Consider the following 21,516-nt stretch of genomic DNA (forward strand, 5'->3'; position numbering starts at 1 on the left):
AAATATTGGTGGACTGTTTTCAAGTATGAATTATGTCTGAATTCCATTCTCTTGTTTAAAAATCACAAAATAATTCAACTTTAAAGTTATAAATCCAAGAGAATGTTGCTGCAATCTCAAGTAAATAAAAATAATTAAAAAAAAAAAATTGCTCACACTCCACCATTGAATTTGGCTGTGCTTTTACCCAAGTTTGCCTGTACGGCTATGCTAGTAAAATATTTTGCTGTTTGGAACATTTGTTTAGTGAGGAAGTTTACATTTGCACTGCAGAAAGTCTCTTACAGAAAAGAATATTCTTAAACAAAGTAAACCCTCATACCTCTTACAACCTCTTCAACTGATTCTGTGGTTGTTGTAGTAGTGGTGGCAATGCTTGTGGTTCTTTCTGTGGCTTCTTCATATTGATCATCTGCCTCTTCATCAACCTCATCATCTTCTTCATCGTCTACTTCTTCATCTGCAACCTCTTCTTCTTCTGGCTGTTCTTCTACTACTTTGTCATCACTGAAATTAAGAGCAATTGCTTTCGCTGTTACAAGGAAAATATTCAAAGTAAACGCAATGAACACGTAGTAGCAAAATACACTGATTAAAAGTACATAATCGAATGCTTGATGCGTAAAAATCCCACACACAAATATTTTCAGCATTTCCACTCACCAGTTACATCGGAAGTCTTTATTAACCCTTTCTATAAACATTTTACTATTAAACCATGAGTCAGTAAGAGGAAGCACATTTGAGCAGATATATTGCCCACCCTCATACAGTAACTATAGTAGAACTTTCTTTTATTTTCAAATCTGTTTATTGAATATACTTTGAACAGGGAAAGTCAAAAAGGAAAAGATATAAAACAAAAAACATGCCAAATAACAGGATACACAGATGAAGCATGTATTAAACTGATTACAATATAAACCAAAGCAGGGTATGGGAGCAATACAAGAAAAGGGGGAAGATAATGCGCTGTTTCCCTGGCGTAGGTTACTGTTTTTGAAGGGAAGGCCTCCATTCAATAAAGCATCAATGCATAGGAGTCATGTGGGCCCACCTCTAATGGAGAAACAAAGTGAATAAGGTTTATGTATATCTATGTAGTACTTTGTACATGTATTCACCACTACGTATTATTGTTAGCAGGTTTTGGGAATAGTGGATGTATATCTCAAGCGGCAAACAGGGAAGGGGTAGACCAACCCCAGGTAAAGGGGACAGGAAGGGGAGGATGCATACAGGATATCATAGCGGAGGAGGGTTAAGGCTATCATACAGGGGGGAGGAAAGACATTGTCTACAGTAGTAGGGGAAGCCGGTTGTAGACCTCTAGAATAGGACGCAAGAGGGTTGTCAAAGAGCTGTAAAGGGAGCAACCCGGAGTGCTCCATCTGGGAGTAATGCTGAATTAGTGGCAGTCAGGTGCGAGTGAATTTGGTGTCTGTGTGGTTAATACGGGTGGTAAGTAGCTAGAGGGACAAGACGTGCCATAAGCGGAGAAACCATGTGGCAATAGGTGGAGGGTTAGGCTTCTTCCAGTATAGAGCTATGGACTGCTGTGCTGCTCCTAGCATCTGCGATATTAAACGCCAATCAGAGTGAGTCATAGCTCCCAATGTTGAAGGTCTAATACCTAAGTAGAATTTTTTTTATCTACAAGCACCTGAACCCAAGTAGAATGAAGCTGGTGTAATGCTGAATAAAAGTGATAAATAAAATGAACAACTTCTCTAGTTAATAATAATTTGCTCCCGTAGTTTTATAAGATCTTAGCAGCAGTCCAAACAAAGAAACCAAGGTAATCCGAAAAAGACTTAAAACTGACCATGGGAGGCTTCAGATGAAGTTGCTTGTGTCTATCCCTAACACAAACACAAACTGGTACAGCGCTTCGAGTGAACTCTGCTTAGGCCTCAGACTACAAAATATTGCATGCAGCAGCCAAACTGCAAGTAACAGATCTTCACAGTGCCACTGAAATTGAGAGATCCCACATCTTAATGGCAAATTACCAAGAAGAAAGCCAATTTGTGTAAAGACAGTAATTAGAAAGAGGGTCATTAATTCTCCTTCATCGGTGTACAGGTGTAAGAGCTTTTCTCAGCAACACAACGCACAGCAATTTCAATCTCGTTTAGGATAATGTTCACACTCTTTGCTCAGATTAAATTCAGGTACCTCTAACACGACAGAAAAAAGCATAGTAGCACAGTGTGTTCTGCTTAGACTAACTAGAGTGAATATACCACTTATCAATGCTGTGAGGCACCAGAAATGCTGGAGGTATTAAGATAGTAAAAAGTTGGGATGGAACGTTTAGAAATCCAGAAACACAATATCTAAACCAAGACTGCAGCAGAGCTTAATACCAGTATTCAAATGCCGAACTACGCTTTGATTAGTCTTATGTGTTACGATTTGACTGGAAGTGACAAACAGTAACCAGAATCAACAGGGCCTCTTTCAGCCTCTTACATAGGGCTTGAGCCCCTAGCGAATATAAAGATACTAAAACAATTGTTCTACACGTAGTGCTTATCAAGACACCAATTCTCTAGAAATCAAAACCCTACTGGGAAGTTTGGTAAGTGCTTAGATCTATCTTAAGATGAAAGTGCTAGATTTGTTTTGCTTCACAGTTGTTATTGTGGAAATCAGTAGGGCTTGTGCAGATAGTACCATCATTAAGGCTAGCAGAGATCGGATACTATCTAAATCCAACATTCCTAAAATGTGGATGACTATTGACAACTTTGATAAGAAAGAAAGCTAGAAATTTCAGATCTCAACTATCAAATAAATACCAAGGCCAATTACTAATCCAAAGAGAGATCTATGTACTGTAGGTCTACATGAAGGTGTAGGTTGGAATTCACAGAACGCAAAACAAATCTTGGTCACTCCTCTATGTATACTCTTATTCCCTTGTAATAACTTCTATATTGGAAAAGATGTGGATAATCTCCCCAAGTACAGCTATAATTTGCATTTGCAAATTTTTACTTTACACATTCTTTAGCGCAGAAAAAACACTCCTTAAACCAGCCACAGATTTGTGGATTTCTTGCCCAATTTACAAACTTTGTTGGCCATTTTTAAATTACCAAAGTTACATTCATCAATAGAAACTGAAACGCCATGAGGAATTTTTGTAAGAACTTACAATTACAACATTTTGTGTGTGCTACACAGATTGAATGGCCACATCTCCCTATTCCCTGAGAACGCAAATGTTCCCACTCCAACCCTAAACTTACCATAGGTAAAAGCAAACGAAATGGCAGATTTCTTTGATATCAAGTGTGAATTAAGCTCAGGAATTCTTCAGGCACCTGCTCTTCTAAATCAGGAACTGATGAGTTTGGCATCAAATACAAACGTTTCTGATAGAATTCTCAATTCACACAAAATAGTTTTTTTCAGCTCTTATACACGCATCATTCAGAAACGATCTAGACTTAAAATAGAAAGTTTTAAATATTGGAGAGTAGTGGATAGCACATCTATCCCATCGTTAACAACACAGAAAGATTTCCTTCACCCACTGAAGTCAGAGAATTAAACTTATGAATAACTGGATTTCAAAAGTATTTATGAATCATACAGAATATGGCACCATCAGTCATGCTATCTCAATATAAATCAAAGGTTCTAGGTCTAGAATTCATTCGGAAAGGAAACACTATATGAACTTATTAGAAGAAGATCTTCAGGAAACAATACCTATAGTGTGCTAAAAAGTCACAACAACTGAACTAAGTTTCTCAACTAGAGCTTGCACCGTGTCATACGCCTTTTACTATCAGCAAAGATTAATTTTTCATGCATAGACTGAACTAATTCACTGCATCATTATTGATAGTTTTCCAAATAGATGATCACTGTATGGAGAGTACATAATTGAAGAATCCCAATTGCATGAATGTATGCTTCCAATGATTTATTCATCGCAAACAACATTTTCCTAGGAAACTGAATGCATCCTCCGTTAATGGATGTCCAATTTTATGAGGTTTTGTGAACACACAGGCCTTTTGACAAATCTTGATTTGTATATAGAATTAAGACACCCAAGACGACAAACCTCCCCATAAATTAATCCCTTGAATTAATACAACAGCCTCTCTTTTTACCTCCTACAATGTCCAATTGTTTTTTAGTTATGGAGGCAGCTCAACATTGAGCGCTTAGATCTACTAATTTGTAAGTCTCTGATTGCACAACTTGGCCTCCAATGGCAACCTTAAGGTGCACAGCATGGTGGACCAACACATATATCCTGAGTTTCCAGAAGCAACTGACATTAAAGCAGCCTTTGTTCGGATGGCTGCCTCCTGGAATACATGCCCCACCTTAGTTTTATTTTGCCCTCTTTCTTCTCTTCTCTGTTAGTAGTCCAAAACCCCCTAGTTCAATAAAACCCTACTCAACAAGTACTGCTCAAAATAAAACCAGAATTGTCAATCCGACCATAAACACTATTGCCATCTCACCCCACCGTCACTGGCTCCATCCAGTTCGAAAGATTAACTATCCACATCCAATGTGAATGCCAGATTTAACAAACATTGATCTACTTCTTTTCCATCAATTCATGCCAGCATCTGCCCAAGGTACTAGAATCGTCAGAAATCAAACTTTTCAATCGTATATTTCACTTAAAGAATTTCTTTCAGACACCCTCGGTGAAATTTACATGGTCTTATGAAGGTTTCTCAAACCCGAAAGTACGTCTATTTTCTAGAGAAATTTATTGGTTGCCGATTTGTCTATAAAAACCTTCATGTTTCAAATACATATTCAAATAACTTACTTTTATTTAAGGTTCAAATTGTATATACTTCTAACCCAATCAATGTACCTTTAACCCACTATTATCCACTATACAGCAAAGAACACCTATTATCTGTATTTAATGCTATGTGAGTTCCATAGGCTTATTATCATGTTATGGATACTATCACTACCTCAGTCAGGAGAATGCTGTAGATTCTTGTACTTAGTGTAATCTGGGCTTTGCTGCACCATGCATTCACGGTTGCAGTAAACCAAACGTTAAAAAAGAAACGCTAGTAGTCTAACAAGTCTTATCCCTGCTTCTTTAACCTCGTATTCCCAGAGTATTTAAATGCAACAAGGTAAACTGTACACGAGGCAGACAGGATACTATGCATTCCAATGCAGTAGGTTGCTGGTAAATGTTTTTTATTTACTTCTTGATTTAAGGTACCATCTTTTTAGTTTGTACTTGGCCCTGAAATGTTGAATTAATAATGAATCCCAATGTATGTATCCGCACTAAACTGCTTGTTCCTTTCATCCTCATATTTCACATTAGTGAAACAAGCCTGGCCTGCTTTGTATTCTCTGCCCTACGGCAGATTTAGCTCAAAGGTGGAAGCATCGCTTCTCACTTTCAACTGGATATCATCTATGAATATGTAAAAAGCTGAAGATCCAAAACTAAACACTGAGCCTTGACTAGATATGTCCAACCACTCATTCACATCAATATTTAGTGCAGAAATCATTTTGCAATAATGTTGTCAAATCTATTTGCAAATCCCATGTGCAATACTTATTTGATTAAAAAGCGAACATTTAGAGTGGTAGCGGTTTGAAGAGACTGCTTCAAGTTAAAAAAAAACTACACAATATATCTTATTACATAAGATAGTCAGTCATAAGTACTTTATTTCAATCAAAGATCTTAAAAATTCAATTCAGTCAACATACAAATTCTATGCAAATAAAAAAATATAAAATCATATAATTGCAATAAAATGGCCAAGTAAAATATGGTTCCTAGATACTACATCATACTGCCTATGAACACAATTGGCTATTCTTTCTTGAAATCTCGTCTGTACATCCTATAGGACCTAGCAATCAAAGTGTTACATCATAAACATTAGAACATGGCTAAACAAGAGATAATTTTAGACCGAACAGGCCAAACACATTTAGGTATTTTGCAACAGAAATAACAAAGAATGATGCGGGATCTGACATGCATATTTTAAGGGCTACTTTGTATTGGCGGATGCTACGTTTCGGCTGGGCGGCACTATCCATTGTTTGCGTTGCCTAAGGTAAATAGAACAGAAGAATAACCTGTGGAAATCAGTCTCTTCTGCGTTCTTACAAGCTTCATAAACTTTGCAACCTACATTGGAGCCCCTCCAATTGCAAGTTACTGAGGCAAGTGGTAAGGTCATCAGCCTAGACCTCATATATGTGAACATTTAAAGAGAGGATCCATTTTATTGAAAAAGGACATGAACCTTGCGACTGGCTTAAAATCTAGGAATCTATTTTATAGTGTGCCCAGGTTTGATGGTTGGGTGAATTCTTTTTTCGTTTTTCATCTTCCATCCAGACGACAGTCTTCACCAACTTGATGGAAGATGCAATGATGAGAAATGGCTGAGCTAGCTAGGATTGCAGTTTTCAGGGGGGATGTTGGCGCAGCTGGGGAGAGCAAAGGGTATGCTTTCTAGACATTGCTGGTGTATGTATCCTTTGCATACGGAAAGGCACAGCTAGGAGTCTTGTGAAGGGCTGCAGTGGAGAGGTATGACATCAGGCCGGCACGTGACTGGAGTATCTGTAACGGGAGGCCTCATCTGCAGGTGCCGAGGAGGCTTCTAGAGGGAGCTGCGTGCGTGATTAAGGAAGATGAAATTAAAACCAAAGCTCTCTATTATACTGCATCCTGGAGAAGTGTCTCCATTTCAGCAGAGACGGCCCATTACAGGCAATATTAACTTAGTATTAATTATTTAAAACTCCCTGAAATAGACGGAGGACATTTTATTCTAATTAGCAGCAGCATCGGTCTCTCATATTCCAAGTGAGAGTGGCAGTGCACTTTGCCCTCCTTGGAGGAAAGGAAGATGTGCGCACATTCTAAATGAGGGAGGTGTCTTATCGGAGGACCTCTTTAAAACGAGGTGGACCCGTGTGTGCATGAAAAACTATTTGTGGCACGATTTAAATGCAGTCATCAGTAAAGCTTATTGATATACGTTCCCTCAGGTAGCACAAGCGTGGTCCCTGAGTAGACGCATGGCTGAAAGCAGCTCGAGCTGTGCCTCTGCAGCGCATTACCACACAGGATGTTGTACTTCAACCATCTGATGAGCGAGAATACAGCGGTGTACAATGGGTGAATACAGCGTGTCAAACTTAGGCGTAATGGGGGGGTGGCTTTAAGCCTCAGTCCATGTACAGTGGGAGAGAGTTGTGTGTGGGCGCGCGCTAAACGAAAAAAAAGCCCGCGAGCGGTGCGCGTGCGCAAAGGCAAAAGTAAAGTGAAAGCAGGCTGGCGAGTGGTGTGTGATGTGCGCGCACCATGACGAGAGAGGAAAGCCAGGTGGCACCTCTGCTAGTCATTGTGCACGGAACCGCACGCTCTATGGTAGACAAAAAGCTGTGGTAGGACTTTTAAAAGCCCACACACTAAATGTCTCACAGAGCAGCGCATGCACTGGCTCTGGCGAGACTTAAAAATAAGTGGGATACTTTGGGGAAGTTTAAGTATTGACCTAAAAAATGTGTTTTCTGCAACCCCCAGTGAGTTGACATTACCGTGGCAGCATAGATTAGCGTCGGCTTGGGCTCTCCATATTTCAAGTATTGGGGAAGCCGGATGAAAAGTTGTATTTTTTTAAAGCCCAAGATAGCGGATGCCCTATGATTGAGAGCAAATCAACTCTTCACTATCTGACTGGCCCATGAATTCGTACTGGATAGACTGATTCCAAGATAATCAAGTTCTGTCACACTTTCTAGATTTGATCTCTCCATACCAATAACCCCTCTAAATGCCTGTGCAGATTGGATGGCCATGTATGTTGTTTTGCTGGTGTTAATTGCCAGGCCGTGGTTAACACAAAAAAGATTAAATCTAAGGAGTAGGGTAGAAATTACTTTTGGGGTTTTAGAAACTAGTAAAATATCATCAGCAAATAATAGATCTGGTATTTTTGAACCTCTCAGTACTGGTGAGTCGTTAACCCAATCCATATGTAAATGCACACAGCTGTTTATGTACAACAGAAAAGTGTTGGTGCAAGGACACGACTTTGCCTCACCCCTTTTTGGGCAGTGCTTAATTTGAGCCAGTGGTTTCCGGTGCTCAGCACCAGCACTTAATTGTTGGCACAGGCACTTAACGGCCGAAACTGGCATTTATGACAGCCACCACATGTTGTCACGGTTTGTATAAATTAGTGATAAGCAGAACAGCAATTGTTTATTAATTCAGCACGCATAAAAAACAACAAATACCTGCCAACCAAGCTATTTTTTTATAGATTTAGGAGCCTGGAATAGGCTGAATTGTCGCTCTTGTAATGTGCTGGTTAGGAGCAGTTTTGTAGGTACTGCCATTGGAAATGACAGCAGGGGAAATGGGTGGTGCAAGCAGCAAAGGCCTCCTGACTAGAGCCCTGGTACTTATTTACTTCTTTAAAAAAAGAAATTAAGCACGGTTATTGGGTTGTGACTTTCCCATTTGCGTCCCACATAATCTGTGCATAATTTTCAGTATGGAGACGCACACTTATATCTAACAAAGGGAGGAGTGGTATCCCCATGCCTCTCAGGGAAGCCCAAAGTTTACTTACGGGGACCAAAATCAAGGCAGCCTTATGGTCGACAAATGCAATGTAGATGCTTCCTTACTGTTTTCTACCTTAGCAGCCGAAAGTTAAAAACCTGGACCACAGTACTGGTCTTCGATTCGAACCCTGCTTGGAACTGGGAGAGGATGTTATTCTCAATACATGTTAATAAGTGGTTCAGTATTTGTCTGTAGAATATTTTTTGATCTACATCAATTAAACTGATAAGGGAATAATTAGCTGGATCAGACCTGGAACCCTTTTATTTCTTTTAATTGGTACATAAGATAGACGTTTTGCCATTGTTTAAACTAAATTGTTCGCATTACTGTGCAGCTGCTCTAATGAACAAACTAAGTCACATACATGTGTGCTTTAATCTCAGATTGCATTTCTGAAAACTGCCCACAACTCATCTCAAAGATCACCTCTATGCACCTTCACGGGTTCCTTAGGTCATCAAACCTGAACCTACTGGTGGTGCCCAGATATAAGCTCTCTACCAAGGGAGGAAAATCCCTTGTAGTCATGGGATCTAGGGCTTGGAACAAGCTTCCCCCAAAGTTGCGATAATGCACCACTGAGAGCCAATTCAGGAAAGGGCTGAAAACATGGATCTATACACTCACTGATACAGCTTGTAAAGTCTTAGTATAAGCGTGTAGGACTTCTGAACTCCATCTGTCAGCGGCCTGATCCATCTGGCTACGATACACAGCCCCAAGATGCTCCTTGGAGTGATAGTCGCGCTATAAAAATGTGACATTACATTACATTACATTACATTACCTCTAGCACTTAATCACTAATCTCCCCAAATTCATCCACTAATTCCACCAACTGTCTACAGGAAGTCACATACCCCTTCCCCACTAATGATCTCTCCTACCTCCTATTATTTAACCTACCACAAACGACCTGAAGTGAATGCATGGAATGATTTGCTTGAGCACACTCGTCTAATCCTAATAATTAATAATAATCAGTAACGCTGGACCACTAACCTTGGGTTCTGGAGTAGTATGCTGCCTCACATAAAGAACTTAAACTCCTCATCAGGAGTAGTAAGAGCTATATTAATACAATTAAAATACAATACAGCAGATGTTGGAGACCCTGGTCTAGAGTTGCCAAAAGATTTACTTCTTGTAAATTCTTCCCCCACATCTACCTACAAATAGCCATTCCATACAAAACAAGACGTGCCTGCAATCTGGTAAAAACTACATCAAGTTATCTGCAAATACATGTGTCGATACCTACTGGAAAAAAAATCTTTAGACATCTTCATGTTAACTTCTTGAAGAAATTTGCTTTCACTTTTCTTAAGGAGAATCTGATTTACAAGAGCTTTGCAGACACATTTATATACATTGTTGAAACTTTAAATGACTCATCTCAGAGGGCAGATAAGTCCTTGAAGAAAGAACATATATTGTCTGAAAAGTGAGTAACAACAACACTGCCCAACAAGCAAAGGCATGCTTTCATGGTTGTATGAATTCTGGCTTTTTTATTGAAATAAAAGGCAAAATATCCAACACGTCTTTGATTCGCACATCAATAGCTATATGCCACGTCCATTTATGCTCAAATTGCGCAATGACTACACTCGTCACCATTTTGCAATAAATTAACCTACTTTTCTGGTAGTCGCACTTTATATATCTTAGCTTATTTAATAACGACAGTGCTTAAACCCTTAAGCAACAACTCTACCTTTACATCTACCTAATAATTTTTCACTTTAAAGCTGTACGATTTTCTGTAGGCGATGAATCATCATGTTATTTCTCTAAATTATTTTTCACCACACTCAATATTCCAAAGATTATACTTAAATGCCATATGTTCACAGATTCAATGTGTGGCAAAGTGGGCGCTTCGAACTGTGCACTTGTTCTAAACGGTATCCTTTTCGCAGATGTACACTATTTTGCTGTGTAAGCATTCCATAAGCCTCCCCTCCTGTGAATGCTTTATCTGCCACCTTTAATATAGCACTGCAGGAAATATTGATGCCTGAGAATATTAATGATTCTATTGCGCTTAAAAATCTTACACCTCAAACTTTGGATACAATATATACAACCATTACAATACCTGTATTCTGGCAAAGCACAGATCAAGGACTTAGTCTAAGGCTCTCGAGACACCACTCGAAACTGACTTACCAAGGTGAGTGCCGGATGTTGGACAACTTGCATACGATTACCTCTGCTCAAACAAGACCTGGATGCCTGCGCACGGCAAACAGTTGTACTATGGCAAAGGCAGGAGAGAAAAAAGATGGCCAAGCTAAGGGGGAAAACGTAAGATGGACATAACCAGGGCAGGCAGGTAGAGAAAGCAAGGAGAAGGTGTAGGGAGAGGGAAAGAAGGCTAGTTACATTGGACAAAATCAAGTTGGACAAATTATGGGTGAACTTAAAAAATGAAATGTTTGGCCTGAGGTTCCCAAAATGCTTAATGCAAAACGTGGCTGGACAAAGGATGAGCAAATGGGGTACAGGGAGAGTTAGGTGGGGATTGAAAGGAAAGGGAGACAAGTGATGAAGCAAGGACAGCCGAAGAATTAAGCATGTGCATATGTGGCACTTGGCAGGAGGCGAGACAGAAGGGGATGTGGCTTTGGAGGAAGGAAGGAGATGCATGAAGTCATCCAAAATGTGCCCATCAGGAAGTGGAAATTGCATTCAGTTTGTGTATTTTCAGAAGTGGAAGATTAACTTTCATTACTAGTGTGACAACCGGCAAAAAGGGTAATAATGTTTTCTTAAACAAATCGCATAAAGGCCATCTTTCCCACTTACCTTATTTGATTAGAGTATAGTTTGTGGATAACAGTTATGGCTACCTTAAGAAAGCTCTAACAGGTAGCAGTTGTGGTGCTGTCTACTTTAACAAGTCTATAATAAACACATGTAAATAAACTGTAAAATGTAGTTCTATTTTAACCCAACTATATTGCAAAGTTACAGTTACTTTGGATGACAGAATACATTTTATTGCCATCCATATTATACATGATCAGAGTATTTCAGGAGTGGGAAGCATTAACCCACTAAGATGTTTTACCCGTATCTGTGTCTAGAAAAAACAACAGCATTGTTTTAAGAATGCTTCTCAAAACACACTGACGAGAAAGGGTAGGTGTGTGCTTACGTAAAACAAAAGAACTCGAATTTCAAATAAAATAAAATTAAAATCCTGTGGTGAAGCCATTTCTGTCTATATTCTTACACGACACAGCACGGTAATTTCCATTTAAGAAAATTAGCAAACCATGGAAGAGGAAGTCTCACGAGCTTGCACACTGTATTGCAAGAGGTGAGAGCTGAAAAGGTCTGTCTGCGGTCTACTTCACCCAGTGACCGCACTGCAAAACTTTGCCAAGCATACTACTTGGGAAATTCTGCAAAGTACACAGTGATTCACAATTCTGGTAGCTCTCCTACCTGAATTAAGTTTTTATGATTCGGTATATGTAGAAGAATTTTGGGCGAGATTCACTCAGAGTCTTGATTATATATTGTACCTAGAGCTTGTCGTCTCACTCATCAATTCTGATAGGAGGCTGCTGGCTTTCCCTCCACTTCGAACCACCCAAAGAATGGTTGAAATAATGCACACAGGGTGGAAACAAGACCAACTTCCTGCAAAAGCAAGATGCATATTTGCATCAGGTGGAGTCGTCTCTTGTGAAAAACAAGCATGTCTGAGTCAATCTCATGTGCTTAAGATTCAACAAGAGACCGAAGGCTCAGTTCACCTCTGCATCTAGCGTGGCCGAGACCATGAAACGCCAGTCGCCATGTTTATTTTCTTCATTTCCAGCGGATATACCGTGACAAAGGAAGTATTATCGACAAATCAATCCTAGTTTTGAAACTTGCGGCTGGGGACAGGTACTATCCACACCACATGAACAGAAATCACTTCCAAAGTTCATTGTAGAAATAATAGAGTACACAGAAACCCTCTTCAGGGAAGAGCCACAAATAAGCACATGAAAGGATGAAGCTCTGTTTACACAACACCCACACAGCAACCAAAGAGTAAACATCTAAGGCAAAGCTTTAATAAAAATTTTTTTTTAAAGATGTTCAGCTAGTAAAAGGGCTGCTCCACTGAAGTCGACTCCTTTCATAAAGCTGTAAATCCGAAATCCCTGCACTTTTACTTCAGACAAGCTCCACAGCATCAATTTCAAGCTGTAAAAGGGCCATGAGCATCTCATTACTTCAATGAGTTATGACCAAGCAATACTTCTTGGACAATGGAGTCAAAGCTACATAAGTCAAGCTGCACCAAAACAACACAAGTCTTTAGGTGTGCCCTCATGGAGCCCGTATAGATAATACACCATGAGATATTGCAATTTCCTCCGGTCCGTCCTTATTCTCTCTCAATATGCTACCAAGTCCATCGTGTCCCTGCAAGCATCCTAGAGGAAGAGAAAACGGGCAATACACCCAGAAATATATGCTGGAAGCAAGAGAGGAATGGCAAACCCACACAGATGCTCATTTTCAAGGCCAAGTGGGCTGGGACCAGCACTTGGACATCTTTGTACCTGGAACATTATAAACAGCGGAATTTCAAACTCAACAGACGATGCCTTTATAAATTACCTAAGGTGTGTAAACCAGGAATGTAATCATTCTTGTGCACATGGCAATGGCAGGAGATACACGATTTCTGCATACGGGGGAGGGGGTGGAGGGGGGGTGCCTCCACAAAAAGAAGAAAGTTAGAAAATGAAAGATACAAGAGGAAGACAAACGAGAAAGGTGAAGAAATTTAAACAAAGTAATTCTGCCACCTCTATACACGTGCTTCAATGAGAGAAAGGCAAACATGGCCAAGGACAGAGTGGGATAAACTTCTTGTGTGAGAACAAACTGAATGGCTATTTTTATTCTTTTACGACTAGGATTCCCTGGAAACTAACTTTGGCTCAATGAGTGGGTTGAGAAACGGCAAACGACAGCAAACAAAACAAGGCGATTTAAATAGCTCACTATATGCTTTCGATTGCAGACACGATGGTAGGAAAAAGCTTCCATGAACAGCGTAGTAGTAAAAAAAAAAAATTTGATTTTTCTACAAAATCACAAAAGAATACAAATAAAATACATAGCATAGAAAATCATTAGCATGGTTGCACTACACATTAGAAATGAAGAAAATAAAAAAGGAAATAATACTTCAATGAACAGAGTCAGTTTGGAAGATAGCAGCAGGTGAGCGCCAGAGGTGGTGCTGAATTACTGCAAAAACAGCACCTTTTCTGGGTATTGGAGCGCTCGAGGAGACACAATTCTATTACGTCCGGAGCATTGAAAAAAACGCCTTTAATGTTCCTGGTGGAAGTTACTAAATCAGGCAAGGCAAATTAAAAGTCTACTCGGAAAGCAAGCACTGCCAGATGTGCACAGAAACGCCACGGTCTCCGAACAGCTAAAGCTAATATCTCTCAGGGGAGGGCTAGCAATTAAAACTGTGTTGGTGACTGTGCGGATCAGTTTGCATCTTGGTGTGAAAAAAAGATGCTTTCAAGTGGGCTAGAGTGGGAGCAAAGAAACCCACCGCATAATTGTGAAATGACTGCTCTACTGCGGCAGCCAGTGATGTGCAACCATCTGTGGTATTCACACACATCTGAGCAGATTACAGGGTGCTAAAGTTACACATTTTCGAAAGAACCAGAAAAATGATTACTAGGTATTTCCAGATTCACATAACAAAAATCCAGTCTCAAAAGTTTAGTGAAAGTTTTTCAACCAGTTGATGTATGGTTTTCATAAAAAAACTAATTGTATTAACACAATGTGATTAACATACAGTGAAATTAAGATATTCTGTTGAAGAAGTTGCATTTATTTTAACATTCGAGGTCTCGATTTTAAAATGGTTGTTGGTGCTTCCACCTATCTTTTCCCTTACACGGTCATCTTTGTCCTCTCCCCACCATGCACTCAGCACACAATAGACATTTTGCAAACACTATTTTGAAATATGTCACTTTTCTCATGTACTACACTTCATGATGCTTCGTTTTCGTGCTGTGTTAGGATAGTGCATTGTTTCAAGGCCTCACCTCTTGGGACCACAATACTTTCTCAAGAAAACTTGTCCTTGGATGTTATATAGACACATTTTAATAACAATTGAGGTGCATAAGGTGCAATAGAGATGGGAACTGCAATATAGGAATCTGCGGGATAGTGTTGACAAGTGTGATTTTAAAGGTATCACTCTTTCTGTATTATGCTTGTAGGCGATTGTGAGACCCCTGCACATTCACAACAAATACTGTATTCTTTTGTTTTATTTCCTATAAGAGGGGTCACATCCTGAGGGTTGAGGGCTCATCCTCCCCTGGTCTGTAGAGGGTGACAATGTTGGGCGGACCTCTGATTTATGGCTTACTCCAGCTGAATTATACTTTTTCTTCTATTTCATTATTTTACATTTTATTCTGAGCTTCGCGCTTTTATATAAACATGATTAATTGACTGACTCTTCGCCATTCATTTTGCTTTCCTAAATGTATAACTTTTAATAAACCTTCATGATTTGATTACAATATTTTTCAGTTTTTATTGTGAAATGGAATGTGCTTTATATTTAATTCTGAATTGTTATTTGATATTGAATTGCTTGGAATAACCAGATCCAGTGAGTAACAAAATCCTTAAGGGATTAACACCGCTCCCGGTTCATCAGAAACTTTAATTTAGCATTAGAAAAAAGTGCTACATCGCTAAGAACAGCCATAAAAACACTTCTCATTACCCTCTCACTGCAGAGAGTAATGCGTACACGGAACACTAATTTAGTAATCATCAGAAGCAGTGAAAGCGCCATGTCCTTCCTTTTGCGTCCTGATCCATTAGGCCAGGTTGGTGGGAACAAGGCTTTGACCATCAAATAATTTCTATTACACACTGAAGAAGTTCAGCAACATCAAACAAAAGGAAAGATTCCGGGTCGCACACTCATTAGCATTAAGTCAACAGGATTGCTTGAATTAAGCTCCGGCCCAACTTTTAGGGATTAACGGTATTGTCTTTCTGTATAGAGTTATCCATTGCACACAGCTGTAGTTTAATACTACAATTGTGTGTAAAGCTGCAAACGCAGCATTTTGGCCACTGATTCTGAAGACATTACGCCGTTTCATCAGTTCCATTCTTGTCCTGCTCGCTCACTGTTGAGGCTTAGGCACGGTCTGCAAATGCCCGCTACACCAACCCTCTCTCGCACTCTACTCCATTACTAGTATTCACAACTTATTTTTAGATGACATCCTGCTGTATGAGACTGAATATGATGGTGATCATAAAAAAACTTTTTATCACCAAATCAATGGGTAAGAGAACACAATGTTACTATCAAAATGTATTGAATAACACCTGTTCAATGATGCACCCTGTCATGTTTGGATTGATGAAAGTATCAGGCCCCTTGATCACTTGGAATAACTACCTTGATTTTGGTATGATAAATCTCCCGAAGATTTTAGAGGTGACCTTACAACATACATAGCAAATCAAATAGTACAACCAATATTGAATATTTACAAGAAAACTATACCCCGATCAGTAGTGGTGGAATGAAAAAAATTAAAAAGAAAGAAAATAACAGAATTGTTAACGGGAGCAAAAAGTAGGAACCCTAAACCAATATCTGCCTTGAAATTATCTGGATGCTATGCCATAACACTTGGCTTTGTGCACATGTCCAATCTTTTCCTACTTATATGGTTTATGGTCAGATGTGCTGAATGTAAAAGAAAAATCTTTACACATTTTTTATTCCTCAAATGCAGAATTAATTCAAAAAATGTATACAACTAGAAATATTATATCCAAATTTGATGCACCAATGCCTAAATGAAGAGAAGGTTGGAGGAGTATTCAGAGCATCTCAAGGTGATCATGGACCGCCTCCATGAATAGATAACCTTTAAGCAGTGACATCAGTTCAAACTATTGTAATCAGTGTACAAAATGCTCGTAGCCACCTAGACAGCCAGTTAGTCATGGTAGATAGGAGTGTTATGAAAGTGTTTAACATCTAGAGTGTCCAGTGATGCCACGCTTGTGATAGTTCTTTCAACTTCACCCATCACTAATAGCAAGTTGGAACATTTTGAAGGTGGAAATACAAGATCTTGTCAAATCAAACTTAGATTTCAAACAAAGTTAACAATGAGCGCTGCAAGAAATAAACCTCCAAATAGCAATTTCAGAGTATATGAATTTTTAGAAGATGCAAGTTATCTTGAGAAAGAAGCATCTGGCCCTGAGAATACAACATCATATCACAAAGACGGGAAAAGGGAGGAAAACAGGTGTCAGGAGGGGACCAATGATGAAGCATGCCATTAACTCAGTAGGTGAGAACTTTCCGTCCTTTTAAAAAAACATATGAATACAGCATGTCTGAGTCAACACTTTATTGATTTGTAAACAAGGGTTACACATTGTAAACACCCAGGAAAACGCATTGATTCTCAAGTCTCAAACTGCAGCTCTGAGAGTCAGGCCTAAATTTTAGAAGCCTGTTCAGAAACAGCCTTTTCAATGTATGATTGGTCTATCAATTTTACTCAACCATTAGTTTCTGCGGTCACTGGACAGTGGCTTATGGTGTAATATCCTATATTAAATATAAAGACGACAAGCCCAATTTCCTCAGTCTGCTAAGGTTTCAAAGACTGAAATCTTGGCATCATTGGTCTTTAGCTGCTTATTAAATTTAAAAGACATGACCTTTGTCAATTTAGGTTGCACAGGTAGTGCTTCAGGAATGTGATTAATTGAGAGCACTGTGGACTTTAATGCTTTGCAGTCAATGCAGGTCTCCTCAGAATCCAAGAATATTGTCTGAACCATACAGGATGGCAGGAAGGTTTAGGTTCCATGAATATTTAATCCTTGGCATCTTTGAATTCCAACAGAGGAACCAATGTAATGGTATGTTTCATCAGGTAGTGACCTGTCCCGTGGAAACTTGACCACAAACGTATTTCACACTATTGCAAAGATATACTGAATTTCTAACAAACTGGGTCAGATCCGAGTTGGTGACTTAAAGGCAAAAGACTCTTTAATAAGCGCAGCTAATCACCAGCGAGGGTATCCAGGCGCTGTTTATTGGCATGGGGATATTAAGTTATTAGCCAAAAATTACAGGATGCCAAAACTCGAACCTGGATCCCCAGTTCCAAATTCAGCAGCTCTGGCCGTTATGTGACATCCTGCTTTGGCAAACTGAAGATGCTCCCAGTGCCCAGTAGTGGGCATCAGGAACTCCTTTTTCAAAGCTATGCAATTGTAGCCTTCCCAGGATAGCACAAGTTATTTGCTGGAATCCCTTCCAGATGCACATTTAGCAGTGGGGTGAAGCTGCGGGGAGGACAGAGCTCTGGAAGTAGGGAGACATTTCACGTGGGACAACAGAACATTCTACGGGTCTCCATTCAAAATCAAATTAAATTAATCAAGAGGCAAGAAGTGAATGTAGAAGAGATATGGGTACATTGTGCATACGTGGCGCTCATCCAAACATTTAAAGAATCTGGTCCTCCTGCCAAGGACGGTGCAAGGATGTCGGACAGTCTGTATTGTATATTTATACATGTACATATTTACATGTGTATGTTTGGCCATGTAAGTATTATGTGTGCATATGTGTAGATTTACATTTATGGGTTTATGCCTTCTATGGAGATATGACTAAGTATAATGTATATATTTTGATGTGTGAGCCTGTAATTTTCATTTATTTACAAAGAATCCTCTCCACCTCTTCCTTTCCATCGCCTCTGACTCATCTGAAAGGTTTCTGACTGCGATGGCCTCCCGGACATGCTTTCCCAACTCTTTCCTTTTTTCTATTCAATTCCTCCCACGAACAGGCACGCCTTCGCCACTCAAAATTACATCTAACATCTTCCCTTTACTAATCAGTTTCAATTAATCTTTCCCTACAGTAAATGCATGAGATCTAAAAAGCACAAAAATTAGCACAACTAATCCTATAAGGAAATGGAACCACATTACTAATCTACTAACTATTTACTGTAGCCTTGTGTTTTGGAGTAGCATGCTACTCACCTTAAATCAATCCAATCCCACGTCATAGGCAGTAAGCACTATATTAATTAAATTTTCAATTTCGCACGAGAAACCACGCTTCTTGCACCGCTCACCGATTACCACAAGATGGGAATGTTAAGGAGCTGCACATTGACCAGCACTTGGCAATGTATTTGCAAACAGTTTGTAAAAGTGGAACAATTCTCAAAATGGTTACCTCAAATAAGCATAAATAGGGATCAACCTGTGTAAATATAACAAAGATGTTTGGCCTCCCTCCCCCAGTAATGTACGCAAGACCAAATCTTACTTTTTTTTTATGTTCTAGCGCCGTCAAGCCTGAACTTTTGTTCACATTTGCACTCAATTCCCACGAAATTCACATATGCAGCTCATGTTGTAATGATTGCAACAGGGATTGTGTTTGGAATGCATTAATAAAACCTGACTGCACCCACACAATGACACAAACCGCATTCCCCCATCAATGAACAATTAGAAAATAAACACGGAGTCCAGGGGATTCAGCTGTTGCAACTATCTTTCTGTTTCTAAAGAGGTGCCATGCATGTAGACATTAACACACAATAAGGTAAAATTAGACAACATCGTCCTAAAACATGATTTAAAAGCAGCGATGGCTGTGGCGCCCAATTCTGGAAGAATTGAGTTAGGTGCGTGAGATATTCGAGCTTGTGCTACATAATGAAGCTATTACAGTCTCTTAGCCACACATACTTGGGAATATTTTGACTTTGTTAAATACTGATGCTGTGCACAAAGTTGCATTTAATCATTTGTTACTGAATACATTGTTGGGACATTTAAGGAGAAAGAGGACAAAGAGCTAGCAGATTCTTAAAATTTAGACTGGATGGAATTTTATTAGATCCAAGGAATATTCTTTACTGCTACCAACGGGCGTAATAACCAACCTAAATGCTATAACAGCAGCCATGGACCAGCAAAACGATGCACACAGGCACAGAAGGGTGCAAGATCACACTAAAAAGATTGCAAGTGTACACACAAGACAGTGAGTGAAGGACACTAACAAACAAAATGAGTTCGCAGAATCAGTGCCCTACCTTGGACCTTAACCATATCATCTGGTGATGAAACTCGGCCATGGCATTAAGCCCTGGAATCCGCCTCGAAGCAAAGCCCTGGACTCCACCTTGGAACCACAAACTAGAGCTACATACAGATACTACATACATAAACTATGAATGTGTTCTTGTAAGCCAAAAAATTATCAACCATTTAATGTTAACAGAATTTGAGAGCCCATTAAACCCGGGGGTGTGAAAGACTTTGGGAGGGAGTGTGGAGCAGTTACTAGGATAACTAAGGAGATTAATAAGAACAAAGCCACATCTCTAAATGTTTTTTAAGTACAGACAAGGAATCAAGACCAGCAATGTAGGCGGGAAGCGTGTTCCAAAGTTTGGCATCAGCCATCAATATACAGAGTCCGCTCCATCTGGCCTTCAGAAATCTGAGGAATTGTTGTCTTTTTGTGGAAGAGGATCCGAGAGGCCTGCTAGGGATGTACCAGCGAAAATGTGAGTTGAGTTGACTGGGGCCTTTGATTCAGGGCTAAGAACATCATACAGAGATGTTTAAAAATTATCCTTTTTTTGATGGTGAACCAGAGGAGGGAACGAATCCCATCCCTGACCGACATGTGTCTGGAGATGATGAGGACCAGATGGGCCGCAGCATTTTGGGCGATTTGGAGCTTATGATAATAGAAACATTTATGAATGTACTATATTTTTTATCAATACATGTAAACATTCAAATTCATTTAACTAACATTCAATTTAACAAGTGTTACGAATTAGTGGCACAGTAAAAAACATTACTATACTACCTTGATTTATAAGAAGTGCATGCACGTTTTATGTAATTAGGCTGCTAATTTCTACTATTTCATGCTCCCTTTAAAAATAAAGAATACACAGGGACTTCATTTGTCAAATGTACCTTGATCTTATCTTTACATGAAAAAGCTAACTTAATACCAGATGTTATATCTAGGAATGTCAACTTCCATTTTAACCACCCAAACCCCTAACCCTCCTCTTCCTCCCCAAAACACAAAAAGTTCACAATTGACCACCAGTTTTACAAATAATAACTGAAAGCAGGCCAATGGAAGGATGTCCTGTAAGTAAAATTTCCACAAGGTAGAAAAATAATGAAAAAGAATAATGAACTGATTATGCAGTCATCAACTTAAAAATGGAAGGCAATAATTACTTATACCAATTGGTTTGAGCAAGTGTTGTTCCAGATTCACATACTGTGCCATCTACTGCCATTCAGATGTTGGGCTCAGAATGATGCAACTTGTTATTCTTCTAAATCTTTTATTTTCGGTTTGGATTGTCCATTTAATGACTCACGAAGACTTTCTTTTAAACCATTATTGCATGAGGACACAGACTACACCACAAATGTAATTTTTTATGCAAAAAGGTTCATAACCAAATCACTGTATTCCATCAAAGAACTACGCACATGTACATTAAAAGTTCAACCGGGGGTAACGTGAAAAATCAACATAATTTTACAGCTCCGCTAGTTTTCTCTCAAGTTTAGCAGAATTGTAATTCATTTTGCAAATTACTGCATGCATGTAATTTCCACATGCAAGAGGCAAAATCAGTCATCTCAGTTTTCGTTTTTAGGAGTGGGTAGAACTGGAAGACAGACCTTCCTCGATTGGTAAAATATTTTGTGAATTTAACCTAGGCACATATAAACACACA

General features: G+C 39.3%; 1 protein-coding gene across 4 annotated transcripts in view; it reads right to left on the reverse strand.

Annotated features, from left to right (window-relative positions):
- APP (amyloid beta precursor protein) overlaps nucleotides 1-21,516 on the reverse strand; it is a 493,123-nt gene that overhangs the window by 169,971 nt on the left and 301,636 nt on the right. For all 4 annotated transcript variants that reach the window (XM_078658371.1, XM_078658373.1, XM_078658374.1 and 1 more), the window contains exon 6: nucleotides 323-507. In XM_078658371.1, the coding sequence (XP_078514497.1) occupies nucleotides 323-507 (185 nt within the window). The remainder of the gene's footprint in view (nucleotides 1-322; nucleotides 508-21,516) is intronic.

This window comes from Lissotriton helveticus, chromosome 8 (genome assembly GCF_964261635.1).
Source record: "Lissotriton helveticus chromosome 8, aLisHel1.1, whole genome shotgun sequence".
NCBI lineage: Eukaryota > Metazoa > Chordata > Amphibia > Caudata > Salamandridae > Lissotriton > Lissotriton helveticus.